Genomic DNA, 19,200 nt, shown 5'->3' with positions numbered 1-19,200 from the left:
CTACAACAACATCATGCCTGGGAAAGTTACCGGCTGCTGCCTTTGTTCAACAGAGATTAACCACGGCACGCATGAATAATGGGCTGCATTTATTCTGGAGAGCAGAAGCTGAATGACAATTGTCAAGGCACTGCATTATACAGACTTGGGCTGCCTTCTGCTCTATTCATTTAACACTTGCAGGGAGTACCGTGAATGAATCTCAGCTCATTTTTCCCCTGTTAAAACCCCAGCTGCACACAGTCTGCTCTATAAACCCACACTGATACACCCAGCAGACCTTACCAGGTGTGTGCCACCGTGAAGCGACGACGCTGGCGGATGCTTTTATTCACCAGCAACTTTCTGAAGAAGCACGGAGAGTTCCTTGGAGAACTGCGAGGAGAAATTTTTGGAGACGTTGGTCTGTTCCCGGGCAGCTTGGGAAGCTCGAGCTCGAGATGCATTTGTTCTTTGAAAGTCCTTATGTAAATCTCGGACTCTGGAGTAGTAAGTTCCCTAGAAGACTCTTTTGCTGTCATAGCTTGGACGTTGTGTGAGCTCTCACCATTCAGAGAACGCACCAAAACCACATCACGCAGGCACCGCCGCAGACTAGAAGCGCTGACCCACCGGCAGAGCTCACCCCGCTCATTCACGAGGCTGAGCTCCGAATGGAAAGGCTGCCTGAAGCAAGAGCAGCATAAATCGAAGGCCGATAAGCCAGGGCTGTCAGAAAGCCCTTTATCAGCCCAGCTCTCCCTCTGAAAATGCGCCAAAGTGTTTGTGTGTCAGCAGGCTGCGTGTGGATGCAGCTCGCTGCCAGCTCCCCACCGACGCGCGCCGGAGCCATTCAGCCCCGCACACCAGCTCATGAAAAATTCATGGCAGCCAGCTCGCGATCAATCCCTTTCCTATAGCGTTTTGGCTTCGCATCCTGAACAGAAAAACACTGGATTTTTCACTAATAAACCCAAGGAACTCCCTAGCTTGGCTCACAAGCCAAGTAACCCCATTCATTCAGGCCCAGGGTGTTTAACAAAAAGGTCTCCATTCAGAATGAGTTTCACCGGTTCTGCAGTAGCTCCACCCATGCCATGCTTATTGGCTCGGTATTATTTTGACAACTGGACCCTGCTCAGCTCTGTGATGAGCGTGTTGGATTCCCATGAAATCTTAATGAGCCGTCTCACACCGTCACACTGTCCCTGGGCGCCCCCGGAGCACCCCGGGATGCCAGCAGCATCGGTATCTCCGACAGAGGCATGAGCAGGGCTCGGGTGGGACAGGAAGGACAGGTCTAATAGAGGGGAATAAAACCACAAAGGCAAGGAATATTCTGCAGGAACAAAGCATCCACAGATGAAGCTGAACGCTGCCACGGCAGCATCCTTTACTGTGCTGGGATTTATGAACGGTCAAAGGGCAAGATCACTGCCAGACACTGCACAGCCCGACCCAGCAACAAACACAGGGAGAGGAAATAGAGGGGAATTGCAAAGGGTGGGGAGCTGGCAATTCCCTGCAAGATAATTCCAATTCATTTAAGCAATAAATGTATTTAGAAACACAAACACCAGGGTTTTTTGTTCTGGACATAAACACCATGAAACCAACTTGTACACTTGCAAGGCTAAAAAACTGATTAATCCAAGCAAGGAAGTTAAAGACAAGATTTGATGCTGGTAGTAAGATCATAAATACTACAGGCAGTGACAGTGTCTTTTTAACTGGTCAAAAGTAGGTGACCTGAAATGTGAATACAATAATTCCTTTGAAAGAAGGGAAGACAGGAAGGAGTGTAACAAGCAGGACACGGGGAGTGCTCTGATCTGAGTACAAGAGTTTGATTACACAGTACGGGCATCAAGCACACAACAGATCCCCACCAGGCCTATCTCATTCCAGTGTTCTTTTCATTCATACATCCCAAAAGACTTTACAAAACCATTACCAGACTCAAGCAAAAGGTTTGCTATAGAGAGCTTCCCTGGAGCAGAGACTATAGAGGAGTAACCAGACATTCTACCTAACCTGCTACTGTGCTATTCACCATTCACACTTATTTAAAACCAAACAGGCAAACAGAAAACACACAAAAAGAGAAGGATTTGCCTGAGCCTAACCTAAGCACCCTGGCCATGCAGTGCTAGCTAATACTGAGAGGTCCACACAGTAGCACAACAGGAATATTTAATGCTTTAGGAATTATGACGTGTTAGACTGTGACATCTCGACTGTACTGACAGGCAGTCAAAGACAAAGGGATGCTTGAGAGCTGTGCTGAATGAGAAATGAAATCCACACAAACGCTTAGAATCTGGAATTCCAAACAGGAAAAATGAATTTTCTAACTCACCAGGAAATAAAATGGGATAATGGAGGTGGGGGGGGTGAGAATTAAACTGGTATCAGAGAAACAGCATTTCCCTGCCTTTCCATAAAGCTATTTAAATGGTAAGGAGAATAAAGGGAAATGCATGTTCTAAAAGCAGTCTGCAATAAAATGTGCTGTCCAGTGGCATGCTCCTCACACTGAGGACGTACTTCCCTTACCCAAATCCAGAGATGTCTCAGAAGAAGTCTCCATTAGGAAATGCTTATTCTTAGGACATTTATAAATGAGTAATGAAATGTCAGCCCCATAGTCTGCAAAAGGTGCTCTGGCAAGATGTGCACACGCAGTTGATGGAGCAAAGAAAGCACACAATCTCAGTGCTCTGAAGGCTGACCATTAGCACAAGAAAACTGTTAAATATCTTCCAGATCTTGGTGGCACTGGGAGCTATCAGTTACCTGACAATCTCTTTCCATTACAGCTACCATCATAGAATCCTGGAATGGTTTGTGTTAGAAGGGACCTTAAAGCTCATCCAGTTCCAACCCCTGCCAGACGGGCACAGACCCCTTCCACTAGAGCAGCTTGCTCCAAGCCCCTGTGTCCAACCTGGCCTTGAACACTGCCAGGGATGGGGCAGCCACAGCTTCTCTGGGCACCCTGTGCCAGCGCCTCAGCACCCTCACAGGGAAAAGCTTCTGCCTAAGAGCTCATCTCAGTCTCCCCTCGGGCAGCTTCAAGCCATTCCCCTTGGCCTGTCCCTACAGGCCCTTGTAACAAGTCCCTCTCCAGGTTTCTTTTAGGCCCCATTTAGGTATCGGAAGTATTGGTATCATCCTTTATGCTGACAGTTTCTGATGTTGCACGCACAGAGGACTGTTCAGTCAGTATCTATAAAGTCTCTACTGCTTTGTAGTATTGGAATTCCATCAAGATATGCCTCTTTACTCCAGGATAAGCCAAGAGGTGAGAATAAGAACACCTCTAGAGACTTGAGCTAGCTGGAAGCTTGGTATCAGAATAAACCTTACAATAATTCACTATACTTGCTGAGGCTGCCATCAGCAACAGGAGGCAACACTTCAGGTACCACAACACCTGGAGAGGATACCAGGTACAAGGACCAGTCTACTGAAGTTCCTCTAACATACAAATGAAGGTGGTCAACATGCATCTCACTCTTTCCTGACCTTCTGTAATGTCCCAGTAACATAGTGTAATGCAATAATTTATCTATAGACAGAGATTATTTTGTGCAATAGGATCAGTATTCCAAGAGGAAAAAATTTCAGAAAAGGGGCCAGGAATACAAAGGAAGAGCTAAGGATGGGGAAAAGATGATAAAAGAAAAGGGCCTGGTAGCACTATCAGGAAGACAAAAGCACTTGGAAGAACAAGGACAGTTAAGGAAAACTTCAAAGGTTGAAGTGTACTTGGGTGAGTTTCCATACGAGCTTCCTAGGTTACCAGCGTGTCCAGGATGGCACAAGGTTTTAGTATCACTTAATACATTTCAATATCTTTTACCAGAATAACTGATACAGGTGGTAAACATTTCCAAGCATGTAATTCCTCATCAAAGGCTGCTCTTCCTTGTGTTCAGAGCAATTGCTAAGCAACAAGAATACACACTTTTTCTTTACAGTAGCACTGTATTTACCTGTTTCATATGTTGTGATTGCCAGGATAAAACAAAATGGCAAGGAAGAGGCAACTGTGGAATGTCCTACATGCTTCAGCAGGACAGGACGAGCTGTTAGTGGCCTTTTCACAGCAGTCTGAATCCATGGCAGAGTAACTTCCACACAGCACGCTCTCTAGAAGCACATTTAGATGAAAACAGCCAGGAAGGTCCCCTCTGTTATTTAGGTCCTTGCTCCATCCATATATAAGGCACAAGTTCTTCCCTGTGAGGGTGCTGAGGTGCTGGCACAGGGTGCCCAGAGAAGCTGGGGCTGCCCCATCCCTGGCAGTGTTCAAGGCCAGGTTGGACACAGGGGCTTGGAGCAAGCTGCTCTAGTGGAAGGTGTCCCTGCCCATGGCAGGGGTTGGAGCTGGAGGAGCTTTAAGGTCCCTTCCAACACAAACCAGGCTGGGATTCTATTGATCCATACACAGGAGCAGGGCATCCCAAAAAGATAGAGCTAATCTGACAGCAAATTAGTTAGAAAATTATTCCAAGGGATTCTACTTTTCTGGTATTACTTTTCCTTCTTTTTCAAAGGAAGGAAACAAAGAGGAAACATTTTTAATCAAGTACAGAGCCTCCTTTTCCAAAATCCTAGCTTTCAGCATTCTGTCTTTAAAAGCAAAAATAGGGATCTCTTCCAAGCTTTCAAACAATACGAAAATTAAGACATGTGCCAATCATGATAAAATATAAACCAGAGACAACATCCATCCCATATTTTTAATTGTTATTCAAGCAATTTAATAAATGCATATATGTAATATGTGCTCCTGAAGCAACAGAGTGTGTACCTTTGCACTTGTTAGGCCTGGCAGGACTTTGAGGTCCCTCATACATCACTGTTTGCTTGGTTTAAGACAGGCACCTGTGCAAGCACCGGACTGTAAAGGTCACTCAGGAGAATGGCCATCTCTAGAGCCTTTATTAATAGCAGAGGATGCTCAAGGGAAGGGCTTAATCAGACTCTCAGGAGCCAGTATCTTTCTTTTAGACTATAATTTGAGCACATTTGATGTAAAATACCTTTTGGGCCAGCAACATTATGGAATCTCACAGCACTGTTGCTACTTAACATCTGGATTTCTGCCAGTCGTCCAGGGTAGAAGATGGTTTGGAAGAGGATCCATGATGGACTTCCAGCAGAGAAACTCTAGAAACTGATGAGCTCCATTAGCTCAGAGAGAGGTGAAGAGGCAATGTGATGCCAAGGAGGAGGCAGTGAAATCACTGTCCCCCTTCAAGAGGTTATCTAAATGGTGATCACGCAGAAGACTAGAAATTGGAGTTAGAATGGGGTCATTGAAGCGAGTTTAGAGGAACAGAGCAGTTGAGGAACATCTGATTTTGAGGAAAAGGGGAAAAATTAAACCAAGGTAAGGGAGGAAAAAAGCTATAAAACGACAATTTTCTCTTGGACTAAACCAATAAAGACAAGCGAACAGAGAAAGCAGAGGAAAGGAGAAGGTAGAAGTGAGAGTCAAGAATACAGAAATAGTCATTTGTACTGGGAAAGAACTCAGTCACAAAGACTGCAGCAGAGGAGGGAATAGATCTGTGGTGGAAATGTCACAGGGCTGACATGGATGTGATCTTCAGGTTGATGCCTAAGGCAGAAGATGTAATTGCTGAGACGAGCTAGCACTGGGAATAAGAGCAACCCAGGCAATGGGAGACAAGCAAAAATGAGAGGGGGATGCAAATGAATCAAACATAGCAGAAATGTCTAGGAGGAAACTTAGAGCAAGGCAAAAGAATATATCAATGAACTGGAAGCTGTAGAAAGGTAAGAAGCCAGGAAAACTGGTGCCAAGGAAGAGTGCTTCAGTGTGAAAATAGAAGCCACTTGAGAATGGATAGGAAAGGACAGCAAAGGCTGTAAGTCAGAGTAATGATTGGTAAAGAGCTGGGAGGGTGACAGTGATGTGAGAAGAGCTAGATGCAGTCCTGCTAAAACCTGGGAAAGATTACAAGGAAATAAAATCTAAGCTGTACAGCCAGTGTTACACGTAAGGATGTGTTTGTGGTGGGGAGCTTAAATCTTTCCAGTGATGGAGTTAGTCCTCTAGACACAACAGAAGTGGAGAAAAGGGGAAAAGAAAGGTGAAGAGGATAAGCTGAAGGGACTGACATGAGAAGAATCAGTAAAATACACACTTCATGCCTTCTTTATTTCCTTTCTATCACCACACTGTGCCCATCCCATAGTGAGTGCTACTTATTACGTTAGAGGCAGAATCAGCATCAGTTAATTCTACCCTATCCTAATCCCAGCTTTACTTTTAGCTCCCCCAGAATAACAGCAAATGTGGTGATAGCCTCTATTCAACCTATACCTATGACTGACATTTGAAACCATCACACCAGATTCTGATGCATTCAAATAGTCATTTAGCCTGAATAGTAAGAATCCACCATTCTAATTTGGGTTTGATCAGCCACATCTTCCTACAGTGTAGTAAAGCCACAACACAGAGCACTGATCAAACCTCCAAAACATGCAGTACCAACCCTGCTAAACAATAATACAAAGAAATAGGATCTGGAAGCTGCGAAGAGATGCTGATGTAGCAAACTTCTGCAACCCTCCCTTACTAATGTCTTATTTAATAAAAGGCTGAGCAAACCCAATGCAGGAATTGAGATGCTGAATGAGAGGCAGAAACCCATCACTAATTACTGGTTTACATGACAAATTTCCCACATTGAAGAGGCAAAAAGAACAAGAAGTCACTGCAATTTATATTACCATTGAAAGGTAAAGCTTTTCTATATTTAATAGTTTAAAATTACATAGTTTGTATCCCCATTCCCACAGATTCAGGGGCCTCTGAAATCTTCTGAAGGGTAGACACCGGTAAGTCTTGCCAGGCCTTTGAAGCAGTGTTTTGGAGGGCTGTAAGTGGTGACAGAAGAGCTCAGCCAACTGCCAAAGAAAGAAACTCTGTCCTTACTTAATCCAGAGTCAGAACACCAGCACAGATATGACCCACATCTATGAGCTTAGCGAAGGTTGAACATGACCCACCCTATATAAAAGGTGACCTTTTGAGCCCTTCCCATTTCAATGGCATCTGGTTGCTTTTGAACAGGCTATTCTTCATTCAATAAGCAGCTTGTACATTAGGTTTTGGTTTGGCAGCCAACAACTGCAGCCTCTGTATATGACTTCACAAGGTTTTTGCCCTTTAAAACCTCTAACAAGGTCAAGAAGGTCCAGAAGACTTTAGAGATTTGTCACAAATAAAAGAACTCCATCTTTAAGAAAGATACCTTGAGAGTCCTGAGTGGCTTGGATGCTTGTCTGCTCACACTGAACTGGGAGTCACCCGGGTCATTGTACTGCTCGAGTAGAGCTCTACAAGGTGTCCTCTGTCACTGACAAACTGCCTGCATTCAGGACATGCACGAAGCAGTCAGTAATAAGGGTAAGCCTGATGCCTTTCACCTGCCAGTTGGTCCCAAACTGGATTTGGTACCTTTATATCCATAGTAAATTACAAACCAAGAAACACAATTTATCCGAGATCCTTGCACTTCTTAGTATTTAAACAAAGAAGTACAATCTCTTATCATTCTACAATGATATCTTTCCTTACAGGTATTTATGTTGTTCTCTCCTAGTAAACATATATAAGGAAAGGAATGTAAATACTATAAACCCTCAGGGGACAAAGTAAGATACTTTATTCATAATGGTGATTTCCTTTGCAACTTTGTGCTGGGTTTAGAGTACTTCTCAGAGAACATTTAAATGCCTTCTATATTATCCACAGTGAGTAGCCAGATTTGTCAGGTCAATCTGTATTACTTGTCATTATTTTCTCGTTTCAGAGCTATAGATTAATATTTAACAAATGAATTCAATAACCAAGTTATTCTTCACTGGCCTCTAGGCTGGCTCCAGAGAAAAGAGAAGCCAATGCAATAGAATCTTGTAATTTCACATACTGTTTACATCCAGTGTGATGATAGAAGAGAGGCTACTACAGAGACGTGGTATAAAGGAATCCCTTTAAAAATATTTGCCTGCACAGGTTACCTCACCCTTTGCCAGGCTACTGAGTTATACATAGAATCCCAGCCTGGTTTGGGTTGGAAGGGACCTTAAAGCTCATGCAGCTCCAACCCCTGCCACAGGCAGGGACCCCTTCCACTAGAGCAGCTTGCTCCAAGCCCCTGTGTCCAACCTGGCCTTGAACACTGCCAGGGATGGGGCAGCCACAGCTTCTCTGGGCACCCTGTGCCAGCGCCTCAGCACCCTCACAGAGAACAGCTTCTGCCTAGGAGCTCATCTCAGTCTCCTCAACCTCGGGCAGGTTAAAGCCATTCCCCTTGGCCTGTCCCTACATCCCTTGTCCCAAGCCCCTCTCCAGCTTTCCTGCAGCCCCTTCAGGCACTGGAGCTGCTCTCAGGTCTCCCCTTCAGGAGCCTTCTCTTCTCCAGGCTGCCCCAGCTCAGCTCTCTCAGCCTGGCTCCAGAGCAGAGCTGCTCCAGCCCTCGCAGCATCTCCATGGCCTCCTCTGGCCTCGCTCCAACAGCTCCACGTCCCTCTTGTGCTGCTGTCCCAGAGCTGGATCAGGGCTGCAGGGGGGGTCTCCCCAGAGCACAGCAGAGGGGCAGGATCCCCTCCCTGAGCTGCTGCTCACGCTCTGGGGGTGCAGCCCAGCACACAGGGGGGGTCTGGGCTCAAGCGCACACTGAAGCTGGGTCATGGGGAGCTTCTCCTCACTCAACACCCCCAAGTCCTTCTCCTCAGTCTCAATCCAGTCTCCCCCAGCCTGTGTTTGTGCTGAGATCTGGGCTCTGTGTTCATTTGGTGGTACGAGCTGAGCGCAACCAGCATGAGCTGCACCTGCCTCTGCCATGCACTTGCCTGTGACTCAGCTCCTCATCTCACATGAGTCACCAGCACTCGACAGCCAGGACCAGGCCCCTCAGCCCCTGTCAAGATGCTCTGCAGATGCCTCCACACTCATACTGCCCTGCAGCACCCCTTGAAATTCAGTCACAGGTAACCTCCTTGCTCAATATGAAATGCAAACAAGCGTTAGGATGTGTGATTTCATGTCACTGGAATGAAAATGGCACTGTACAATGAAAAGTATGAGAAAAACCAAATATCTCTATCAGAGCAACGTTCTCATTCACAACAGATCATCTTGTATAACCAGTTCAAGTAGCCACTTGGTTACTGGTGCATCCTGCATACCTTCCCCTAAAAACCCTACAGTTTGGTTTGGTTGGCAGCATCTCCACTCACAGGCAATGGAAAGGGTACAAAAATGAAAGTCTGGCCATGGAGAAGCCTCCTCCTCCTTTCAATGAAAGGATCGATATCATTTTCATGAGCAAAGATGTGTCTCTTATCAGTTCCTCTTATAGTAGCTGAACAGAGAACTTCTCTGTTAATGTGAGTCTGTTCAGGGTATGTATCTTGATTTGCTCTTGCAGGTTCCCAGCTCATCAGCAGTTGACTGATAAAGCATCATTCCACTTTGCAAGCAAGTTATTTTAATTACTTTGTGTTTCAGAGCCTCTGCACCTTATCAGCTCTCTCAAACACCATCAGGCTTACAACATACATCTATTTATAGTTCTTTTTCCCTAAAAAGAACCCCAACACAACCAGGTAAAGCTCACTGCATTCACTGTTCAACAGTGTGGTTGCAACCTCCAGCCTTGCCAAGTGCCTCATGTTTTGGTGCTGGGAAACAACAGCAAATGCATCATGCACAACAATCCTAATTCCATACAGCTTTGTCCATGACAGCTTAAACAAAGGAATAAATTTACAGCCAAAAACCTGGAGACCAGCAAACTGCCAGCGCCAATAGAAACAACGGTAAAGAGAGGAGGTGGCTGTGGCCTGTCCGAGTGTATAAGAAGTTTCATGATTTTCTTAATGGAAACAGAGAATCATAGAATCATAGAATTGTTAGGGTTGGAAAGGACCTGAAGACCATCCAGTTCCAACCCCCTGCCATGGACAGGGACACCTCACACTAAACCATGGCACCCAAGGCTCTGTCCAACCTGGCCTTGAACACTGCCAGGGATGGAGCGTTCACAGCTTCCCTGGGCAACCCATTCCAGTGCCTCACCACCCTCACAGGAAAGAATTTCCTCCTTAGATCCAATCTAAACTTACCCTGTTTCAGTTTGAACCCGTTACCCCTTGTCCTGTCACTACAGTCCCTAATGAAGAGTCCCTCCCCAGCATCCCTATAGGCCCCCTTCAGATACTGGAAGCTGCTCTGAGGTCTCCACACAGCTTCTCTTCTCCAGGCTGAACAGCCCCAACTTCCTCAGCCTGTCTTCATACAGGAGGTGCTCCAGCCCCTGAGCATCCTCGTGGCCTCCTCTGGACTTGTTCCAACAGTTCCATGTCCTTTTTATGTTGAGGACACCAGAACTGCACACAATGCTCCAGGTGAGGTCTCACAAGAGCAGAGCAGAGGGGCAGGATCACCTCCTTCGACCTGCTGGTCGCTCTCCTTTGGATGCAGCCAAGCCCCCAGAGCAGTGGTTATGTGAGAACCTGCATAATGTGACTGAGGCTGCAGCAGAGGACAAAGCTATGTTCTGGGTCCTCTAATTCATTCCAATGATGGTTTCACTGTTACCAGGGTCTCTGTTCAAAGGGTCCAGGAGGGAATCAATACCATATAAGTGAGTTTAAAAAGCTTCCAGGAGGTCACAACACAGCTACTGAAAACACCTAAGAGAAGGCTAGAAAGGACCTTTAAGCTCACCCAGTCCAACCATTCCCCAGCCCTGCCAAGGCCACCCCTGGCCTATGTCTCAAAGTGCCATGTCTCCATGCCTTTTTAATCCCTGCAGGGACGGTGCCTACAGCCCTGCCCTGGGCAGCCTGTTCCAATGCCTGAGCACCCTCTGGGGCAGGAATTGTTCCTCAGCTCCATCTAAACCTGCCCTGGGGCAGCTTGAGGCCGGTTCCTCTTGTCCCATCCCTTGTTCCTTGGGAGCAGAGCCCAGCCCCTCCTGGCTCCATCCTCCTGTCAGGCACTTGTAGGGAGCCATCAGGTCCCCCCTGAGCCTTCTCTTCTCCACACTGAACCCCCCAGATCCCTCAGCCCTTCCCCATCACACTTGGGCTCCAGGCCCTGCTCCAGCTCTGCTGCCCTTCTCTGGCCCTGCTCCAGCACCTCAATGTCTCTCTTATAGTGAGGGACTCAGAACTGAATGCAGGATTCAAGGTCCTGCTGTGATGGTCACTAGATGATCTTATAGCTAACCACTGATTCACATCACATTTCCTTCTATTCTATGTTTTAGAGGTACATACACCTTCACAGCCAAATTTCAAGCTCCTTAGCTGGGAGAGCAGCACAAGACCACCACCAGAAGCATGTGTAACAGCGAGTAAATACCTATCTGATGCCATAGATCAGCTGAGAGCCAGAAGGCAGTTCTCCAGGTAACAAAGCAAACTGGGTTTGATCTTTCCCTTCAGATGAAGCTATCATTAGTCAGAAGTTTAAAGCTAAGAGAAAGTTGTGTCAAATTCTTGTCTGATTCAGCTTTTGTATCACCTGAATTTCCATATTCTCCATTTATTTTATATTCTTGGGAGGATGAAGTTTGAACATAATATTTCAGAAGCTTCATTGTCTTCTGCTAATTTACAGTGACTCATTTCTTTCCATTCTAGATACATTTCAAGCTGTCTTCTTTCATTCTGGATCAAGGTATATAATTACATTTGCATCATTAGAAGCCCTTTTTGTGTGTCTACAGCTACCTCTGTTTTGAGTGACTTGTATCTGCAGGCAAATCCTGTAGCACCAAACTTCAGGATCATCTTCAATGAAATTACTGGGCTCACCTTGCAGTTCATACAGAAAAGGGATGCTTCCATTCTAAGCACTAAAATCCAACAAATCAAATTGATGCAAGCTAAGAAAAAGATTATCTTGCAATAATATAAATTGTCTATAAAAAGACATTTACAAAATGTCTCTGACTAATCCAACATCATGTTTCCTCTTAAAATTCCTCTATACCAAACTACACCACCCATAAATCGTGGCTATTCTATTTAGACCTTCTAGAAAACACAGAAAAAAGAAATATGCCAACTAAATCAAAGATCCAAGAGCTTCAAAAACTGACAGAACCAGACAATGGCTAAACATAGGCAGCCAAAACACTGATCTGTGTATTTTTAGCTGAGAAAATAACCTCAGTGATAACTCAGAGATAGCACAAGTTATCTCTGCAGCAGTTTCTCCCTAGATAGGTTTGCATTTGTACTGACTCTGTTCCTTTGATAGAATCACAGGCTCATTTGTATTGGAAGGGAGCTTAAAGCTCATCCAGTTCCAACCCCCTGCCATGGGCAGGGACTCCTTCCACTAGAGCAGCTTGCTCCAAGTGATCCTCTACCCAGTTTCTGGTGAGGAAGAACCACCATCACCCCAACCAAGTCAGAGAGGATGGGGTAGTCTCTGGTGGAAATATCTTACTAAAGGAGAACACTTCTCTACATTACCTCAGTATCTTCATTAAAATGAAGCTGGGGGGCAACAATGACCACAGATTCAAGGAATTTCCTCTTCTTATAGAAGCCAAGCAGCCCTGCCTCCTGCCTTGGCGGGCTCAAACAGATTTAAGCATCAGAGGACTTCTTTATGTAATTTTTATGAACTCCCTGTAGACAACATAAGAACTATGTTTCAAGGGAACATTTTCAGCCTTTCAGAGACTATCCCCAGCACCCAAAGCTCTAATCAGTTCCTGTGTTCAGCACCAGGTGTGAGCCATCACTAAATGTACCAGATGATCTTCCTACCTACTGAAGACCAAGCAAAATCACTGAGCGGATGAAACCCTTTAGGACTCTTTCCAGCTCTAACCCTCTTCAATACTCCCTACGCCTGTCATGCTGTTGGGAAGCTTAGGACGAATCACAGTAAGTCTGATGACACCAAGCTGTGTGGTTCAGTTGATACGCTGGAGGGAAGGAATGCCATCCAGAGGGACCTCGACATGGTTGTGAGGTGGGCTGATGCCAACCTCATAAGGTTTAACCATGCCGAGTGCAAGGTCCTACACCTGGGTCGGAGCAATCCCAGGCACAGCTACAGGTTGGGCAGAGAAGAGATTCAGAGCAGCCCAAGGAGAAGGACTTGGGGGTGTTGGTCGATGAGAAAATGAACATGAGCCGGCTTCAGTGTGCGCTCGCAGCCCAAAAACCAACCGTATCCTGGGCTGCATCCAAAGGAGTGTGACCAGCAGGGCGAAGGAGGTGATCCTGCCCCTCTGCTCTGCTCTTGTGAGACCTCACCTGGAGCATTCTGTGCAGTTCTGGTGTCCTCAGCATAAAAAGGACATGGAACTGTTGGAACAAGTCCAGAGGAGGCCACGAGGATGCTCAGGGGCTGGAGCACCTCCTGTATGAAGACAGGCTGAGGAAGTTGGGGCTGTTGATATGGAGAACATTACTTAAAACTAATTCTAAAGATTTCTCTATGGCATTTTGTGATTTTTCTTCCCCCCCCCCCCCCCCTTTGTCTCATTGTTCAGCCTGGAGAAGAGAAACTGCGTGGAAACCTTATAGCAGCCTTCCAGTATCTGAAGGGGGCCTATAGGGATGCTGGGGAGGGACTCTTCATTAGGGACTGTAGTGACAGGACAAGGGGTAAGAGGTTAAAACTGAAACAGGGGAAGTTTAGATTGGATCTAAGGAGGAAATTCTTTCCTGTGAGGGTGGTGAGGCACTGGAATGGGTTGCCCAGGGAGGTTGTGAATGCTCCATCCCTGGCAGTGTTCAAGACCAGGTTGGACGAGGCCTTGGGTGAGATGGTTTAGTGTGAGGTGTCCCTGCCCATGGCAGGGGGGTTGGAACTGGATGATCTTCAGGTCCTTTCCAACCCTAACTATTCTATGATTCTATGATCTTCAAAACAAGTGATCATGAACATTTTCCAGATAAACCACAGTGTAATTACAAACTATTTTCCCCAAAGAATAGATGAGCTATTATGATGAATACTGTTGACCTCCTTTCTCAAGGTAAGTAAAAGCCCCACAGGAAGATGGTACAGGCTTTAGGAGCATGTTCAACCACAATAAATGATCCTGCTTTATTACAGCAAAACCTGCTGTGATTTAGAGAACTAATAAACATTTTGGAGCAGATGATGTGCAGATGATGTCCCTTCCAACATCAACCATTCTGTGATTTCAATAATCTTAAATACAGGTAGAAAAATCTAAGTATGGCTTTAAGGGTTATTTTTTTTCCTCTTAGGTTTTTATTTTTCCTAACATATGGGAATCCAGTTCATGGTTGTTTTCTCTATTCCATGCTTGCAGCGTAGCTCTTCAGTTCTTATCTAGCTGCATATGAAATGATCTAAGAAATTAGACTTCAACCTATTTCACAGGTTATTATCTCACAGTCTGAAACACCATTTAAAAAGCCAACACAAAACACAGAAGCCCCACACTTCTCTAAAACAGCATTACCCCTTCTGAACTTACAGCTTTCATCTCACTTTTCCTACTTAAACTTCCTATTACCTGAAATCTTTCCTTTCATTCCATGGGATTTACAGATTTCAAACAGGTAAATGAGTGACTGGACATTACCTTCTGCTTAGTTTACTGGACTGGCTACAGTTTAATTATCCTTTTTAATCCTCCATGCAAATCTCCATCCCCTTTATGGATGGACTTTAACTTCCCATGCCCATTTCCATCTTTATCCATATCTATCATTTAATTACCATCAGCTTTAACAGCTTCATGGTGTCTATGAGCCATCCCTAACTGAAGCCAGCACTGATTTGGTTTGTTTTGTTTTTCGTGTTGCATCTAATTTGCTGCCCAAGATCCCCCTCTGGAGAACAACGTGCAGTACTACAAGCATGGGTCTGGCACTGTGTCACACACACTTAGGAAAGCAGGACTGCACTTGCACACCTTTCTTGAATAGCCCAGCTTCAGGAAGATTTTCAGATGGACACGGAAAACAGGATCAAGCCCTTCATTCTGACCTGCACAATAAAATTCTAGAGAGGACTATGGAGATGATCAGGGGACTGGAGCACCTCCTGTATGAAGACAGGCTGAGAAAGTTGGGGCTGCTCAGCCTGGAGAAGAGAAACTGTGTGGAGACCTCAGAGCAGCTTTCAGTGCCTAAAGGGGGCTACATCCTACTGAAGGATGCTGGAGAGGGACTCTTCATCAGGGACTGGAGTGATAGGACAAGGGGTAATGGGCTAAAACTTAAACAGGGGAAGTTTAGATTGGATATGAGGAGAAAGCTCTTCCCTGTGAGGGTGCTGAGGCGCTGGCACAGGGTACCCAGAGAAGCTGTGGCTGCCCCATCCCTGGCAGTGCTCAAGGCCAGGTTGGACACAGGGGCTTGGAGCAAGCTGCTCTAGTGGAAGGTGTCCCTGCCCGTGGCAGGGGTTGGAGCTGGAGGAGCTTTAAGGTCCTTTCTAACCCAAACCTGGGGGATTCTGTAAAGTAAGCTATAGGCCTGTTCACTGACAAATGACTAGCAATAATGCAGCAGGCTCAGACACACGAAATACTACATTTAGCCATGCTGTTTGCACTAAAAAAATGCTCTTGAAAAGTACAGACAGACTAATGATGATTTTTATTATTAATTTCTTAAGTGACTCAAATTACAGCCAGCTCTGCTAGCAGACTGCTTCCCTCAAACCTAGCCAGTTCCCGTTTCACTCTTGCAGAAGAGGGAAGTAGCTTTTGTGTTGGCCAATTTGCAACACGCATATTTCAACACAGCATTTAATACTTAGCTTGAATGTTCAACACAATCTCTATGCCGTAAAGAAATGCACTCCTTACTGTACTTAACATTCACAGAATCCCAGCCTGGTTTGTGTTGAAGGGACCTTAAAGCTCCTCCAGCTCCAAGCCCTGCCACAGGCAGGGACCCCTTCCACTAGAGCAGCTTGCTCCAAGCCCCTGTGTCCAACCTGGCCTTGAACACTGCCAGGGATGGGGCAGCCACAGCTCCTCTGGGCACCCTGTGCCAGCGCCTCAGCACCCTCACAGGGAAGAGCTTCTGCCTGAGAGCTCATCTCAGTCTCCCCTCTGGCAGCTTAAAGCCATTCCCCTTGGCCTGTCCCTACAGGCCCTTGCCCAAAGCCCCTCTCCAGATTTCTTGTTGGCCCCTTTAGGTATTTCCTTACACTCTGTGACTCAACACAGAACTTATTTTTGTTTCAACATAGAAACTTGATGCAAAACTGTCAAACTGTCTCCACAAACCTGAGCCTAATGTGAGAAGTGGTGTAAATCAGAAGCTAGCTGTCAAATCTAATCCAGGAGCTGCCGAGCATCAAAAATAGGGTAAGAGAACTATTTTGGATGTTCTAAGTGTAGGTACAAATATATTCTTCACACCCTCGTTCTTCTCTCTTGCCTGGATTTGTTATCACAAAGCTTAGTTATAAAATATAGAGCAGGATTGTGGAAAACATTTTAACCACTTTTATGAAAACACAGACAAAATGTGCTCAATAGAAGCTTGTAAGACCTTTTACATTCAGATTGCACTTGAAGATCTATATCCCATATATCCTTTCCCTTGCATGACTCATGAAAGCTATTTTGTACACGTAGTGCCTTGCCATGGTCCCACTAAAGATTGTTATATCACAGCTGGCTTTGGAGTCAGCCTGCCCAATCCTCAGCTTTATCTTTTAGGTTCTCATGCACCTTCAGTGAAAATGCTTACGTGAGTCATGGCTCACCTGTCACGGGTCCTACTTTTGCGTTACCACTGGAAGTTAAGGTGATTTCTGACAAGATGTGGCAGAGAAACTACTTACAGAAGGAACAGGCTTGTTTTGCTCCATCCCTCCCACATGATGCGTTCTGCATTTGAACTGTCTCATCCTTTTCTTCAAAGCACAGTTACCGCAATCCCAGGAACAGCTCGTTTTCCACGACCAGTGCACTCTTAACACATAGTAGCACAGCCCTGATGGTGCATGTTGAGTTTTGTACCATTTCAGTGATGACAGAGCCAAATTTCACCCTACCAATAATGAACTATATTCTTAAAAGAAGATCAAAGCACTGAAAATGCTGTAACATGACCTATATTCTCCACAGATACATAAGGTTTTGCAGAGAGCTGGGTAACACACAGACCTCTGCAAGATGTATGGTTAGTAGCAGAAAGCATTGTATTTCACAGATGTGGCATCTCCTAAACTGCTCCAGGAAGAAACACAGATCTATTATTATACACAAGCCCTCTTCCAGGATTTCAGGGCAGAAATCTCATTGGATAACAGTGGTATTTGCCACCTGGCATTTCGCTGACCAGACACAGGGAGACTTTATTCTCAGCTGAGGACAGTCACACAGCAGAACAGGTTGCTCAGAGGATGTGAAGTCTCCATCCTTGCTTGGAGGTTTCAAGATCAGACTAGATAAAGTTCCCTGAGCATCTTGCTCTGGCCTCACTTGGAGCAATGGCTGGACTAGAAACCTCCAGAGGTCCCTTCCAGCCTGAATTATCCTATAATCCTATGAAACTAAGAGTTGGACACTCTTTTCACAAGGAATATCCTATTTCCTGTCCCAGTCTGAGATAGACTGTTTAATGGCATTAGGCTCCCTGTATTGCCCCCCACCTCCAATTGCTTAAAACATGTTAATTTCCTGCCTGTGGCTTCAGCATTTTTATTAAAGCTCCAGGGAAAGATACCCATAAAGTGAGCTGAAAACCCCGGATCTATATCATAGTATACATACATAATGGTACAACTAGCCCATGATCTCGTCTCCCACAAGATGCTAAAGGCACAGAGCAGAAAGGAACAGAAGGCAAACACATGACACTTCCCCTCAAATATTTTCCCAGCCTTAAACAACTTGGAGCTCAGAAGCTGCACAAGATGTATTCAGAAGGAAACCACAACAGAGTTCTCCTCCCAGGATCTGTCAAGCATTCCCCTTGAGCCTGCTCAAACTCCCAGCATCCACAGTATCCTATGGCACAAAGTTCCCCAGAGGAACTAGAAGCTGTGTAAAGAAACACCTCCCTGCACCTGCTTCATGCCTGCAATACCAGTTTATTTCATGGCCCTTTTTTCTCGTACTGGAAAGGACAATAAGCAATAAATCAACTACCTCTGCTCTTACCATTAGGAAGATGCCAGTCCTATCTCTTTGCTCATTGTGTCTTTCCCATGCTGAAGACTTCAAGCCTCCTTGGTCAATCCCAGGGCAGAAGCTGTTCCTTATCTTCAATCATCTTGGAGGCCTTTCACTCTTCTTTGTTGTGCTATACCCTTTTCTGAGAGGAAGGACCAGAACTGTACACTATATTCTATGTTTGACCAATACCATGCCATCCCGATGTTCTAAGTTTTATCTACTACTCTTTTCCTCCAAATCTTTAACAGTTAATTTGGGGTTTAGACCATTAATAAGCACTGAACCTGCAACTCTGTTGGATTTCTATACTATGTTCCTGCACAGTTACATTGTTTTGCAGCTACAATTCTTTCGTGCTCAGATGATATCGCTTATTTCTCCACACTGAAATTTTCCTATCACTTTATTGCCCACTCACTGAGTCTCTTAATACTGATATAATCCCAAAGCTATTTCAACACAACGGCACATACCGGCTTTACACAAATATAATCTGTGTCTGGGGTATATTTCATGCAGAACTGAAGCAGAATATAAAGTCCAAGCAGCCTGGAGGTGGGATCATGCCTCTAATGCTCCTACACAAACTAATATCAGTCATGACTATGAAAGTGTGGTCAGGCCCCGAACAACTGGAGATTGCGTAGGTAAGGAACTGCTGGCATGGGGCAGAGAACAGTGACAACCCCATCAAAAGCCCTTCACGACTACAAGTTACACAGAAAACCAAAAGATCAGGCCAATTCTCTGCCTAGCTGTAAGAGCAGTCGATCTAAATGGTGCCCCAGTCAGAAAGGGGAGGAGGATGCAAAGATGCTTCTGTGAGGAGGTGTTGAACAGCACCCTGCATCAGTCGCACTGACCAGCAACCCCCAGCTCAGACAGGGCTGTGCATAGGTACGATAGATTCAAGGAAACCAGAGAAGTCAGAAGACATCTGCTCACTTACAGGGGATGAACAGCGGTGAAGAAAGAACCATGACCTGAGTATAAGCGTTTTCTCTTTGGCACACCGCTGAAG

General features: G+C 45.5%; 1 protein-coding gene across 2 annotated transcripts in view; it reads right to left on the bottom strand.

The window, feature by feature from the left end:
- The window catches only part of PDE4B (phosphodiesterase 4B), a 222,865-nt gene that overhangs the window by 172,311 nt on the left and 31,354 nt on the right, over positions 1–19,200 (bottom strand). The window contains exon 1 of one of the 2 annotated variants that reach the window (XM_061469705.1): positions 286–764. The exons of the other annotated variant lie outside the window; for it this stretch is intronic. Within the exon in view, the coding sequence (XP_061325689.1) occupies positions 286–521 (236 nt within the window). The 5' untranslated portion in view covers positions 522–764. Of the gene's footprint in view, positions 1–285; positions 765–19,200 lie in introns of those variants that run through there. 2 annotated transcript variants of the gene reach the window in all.

Source organism: Pezoporus flaviventris, unplaced genomic scaffold (assembly GCF_033815535.1).
Source record: "Pezoporus flaviventris isolate CSIRO_AGI_PZ_B2104156 unplaced genomic scaffold, CSIRO_AGI_Pfla_v1 ptg000059l, whole genome shotgun sequence".
Classification (NCBI taxonomy): Eukaryota; Metazoa; Chordata; class Aves; order Psittaciformes; family Psittacidae; genus Pezoporus; species Pezoporus flaviventris.
This window is presented reverse-complemented; position numbering and strand designations above follow the sequence as displayed.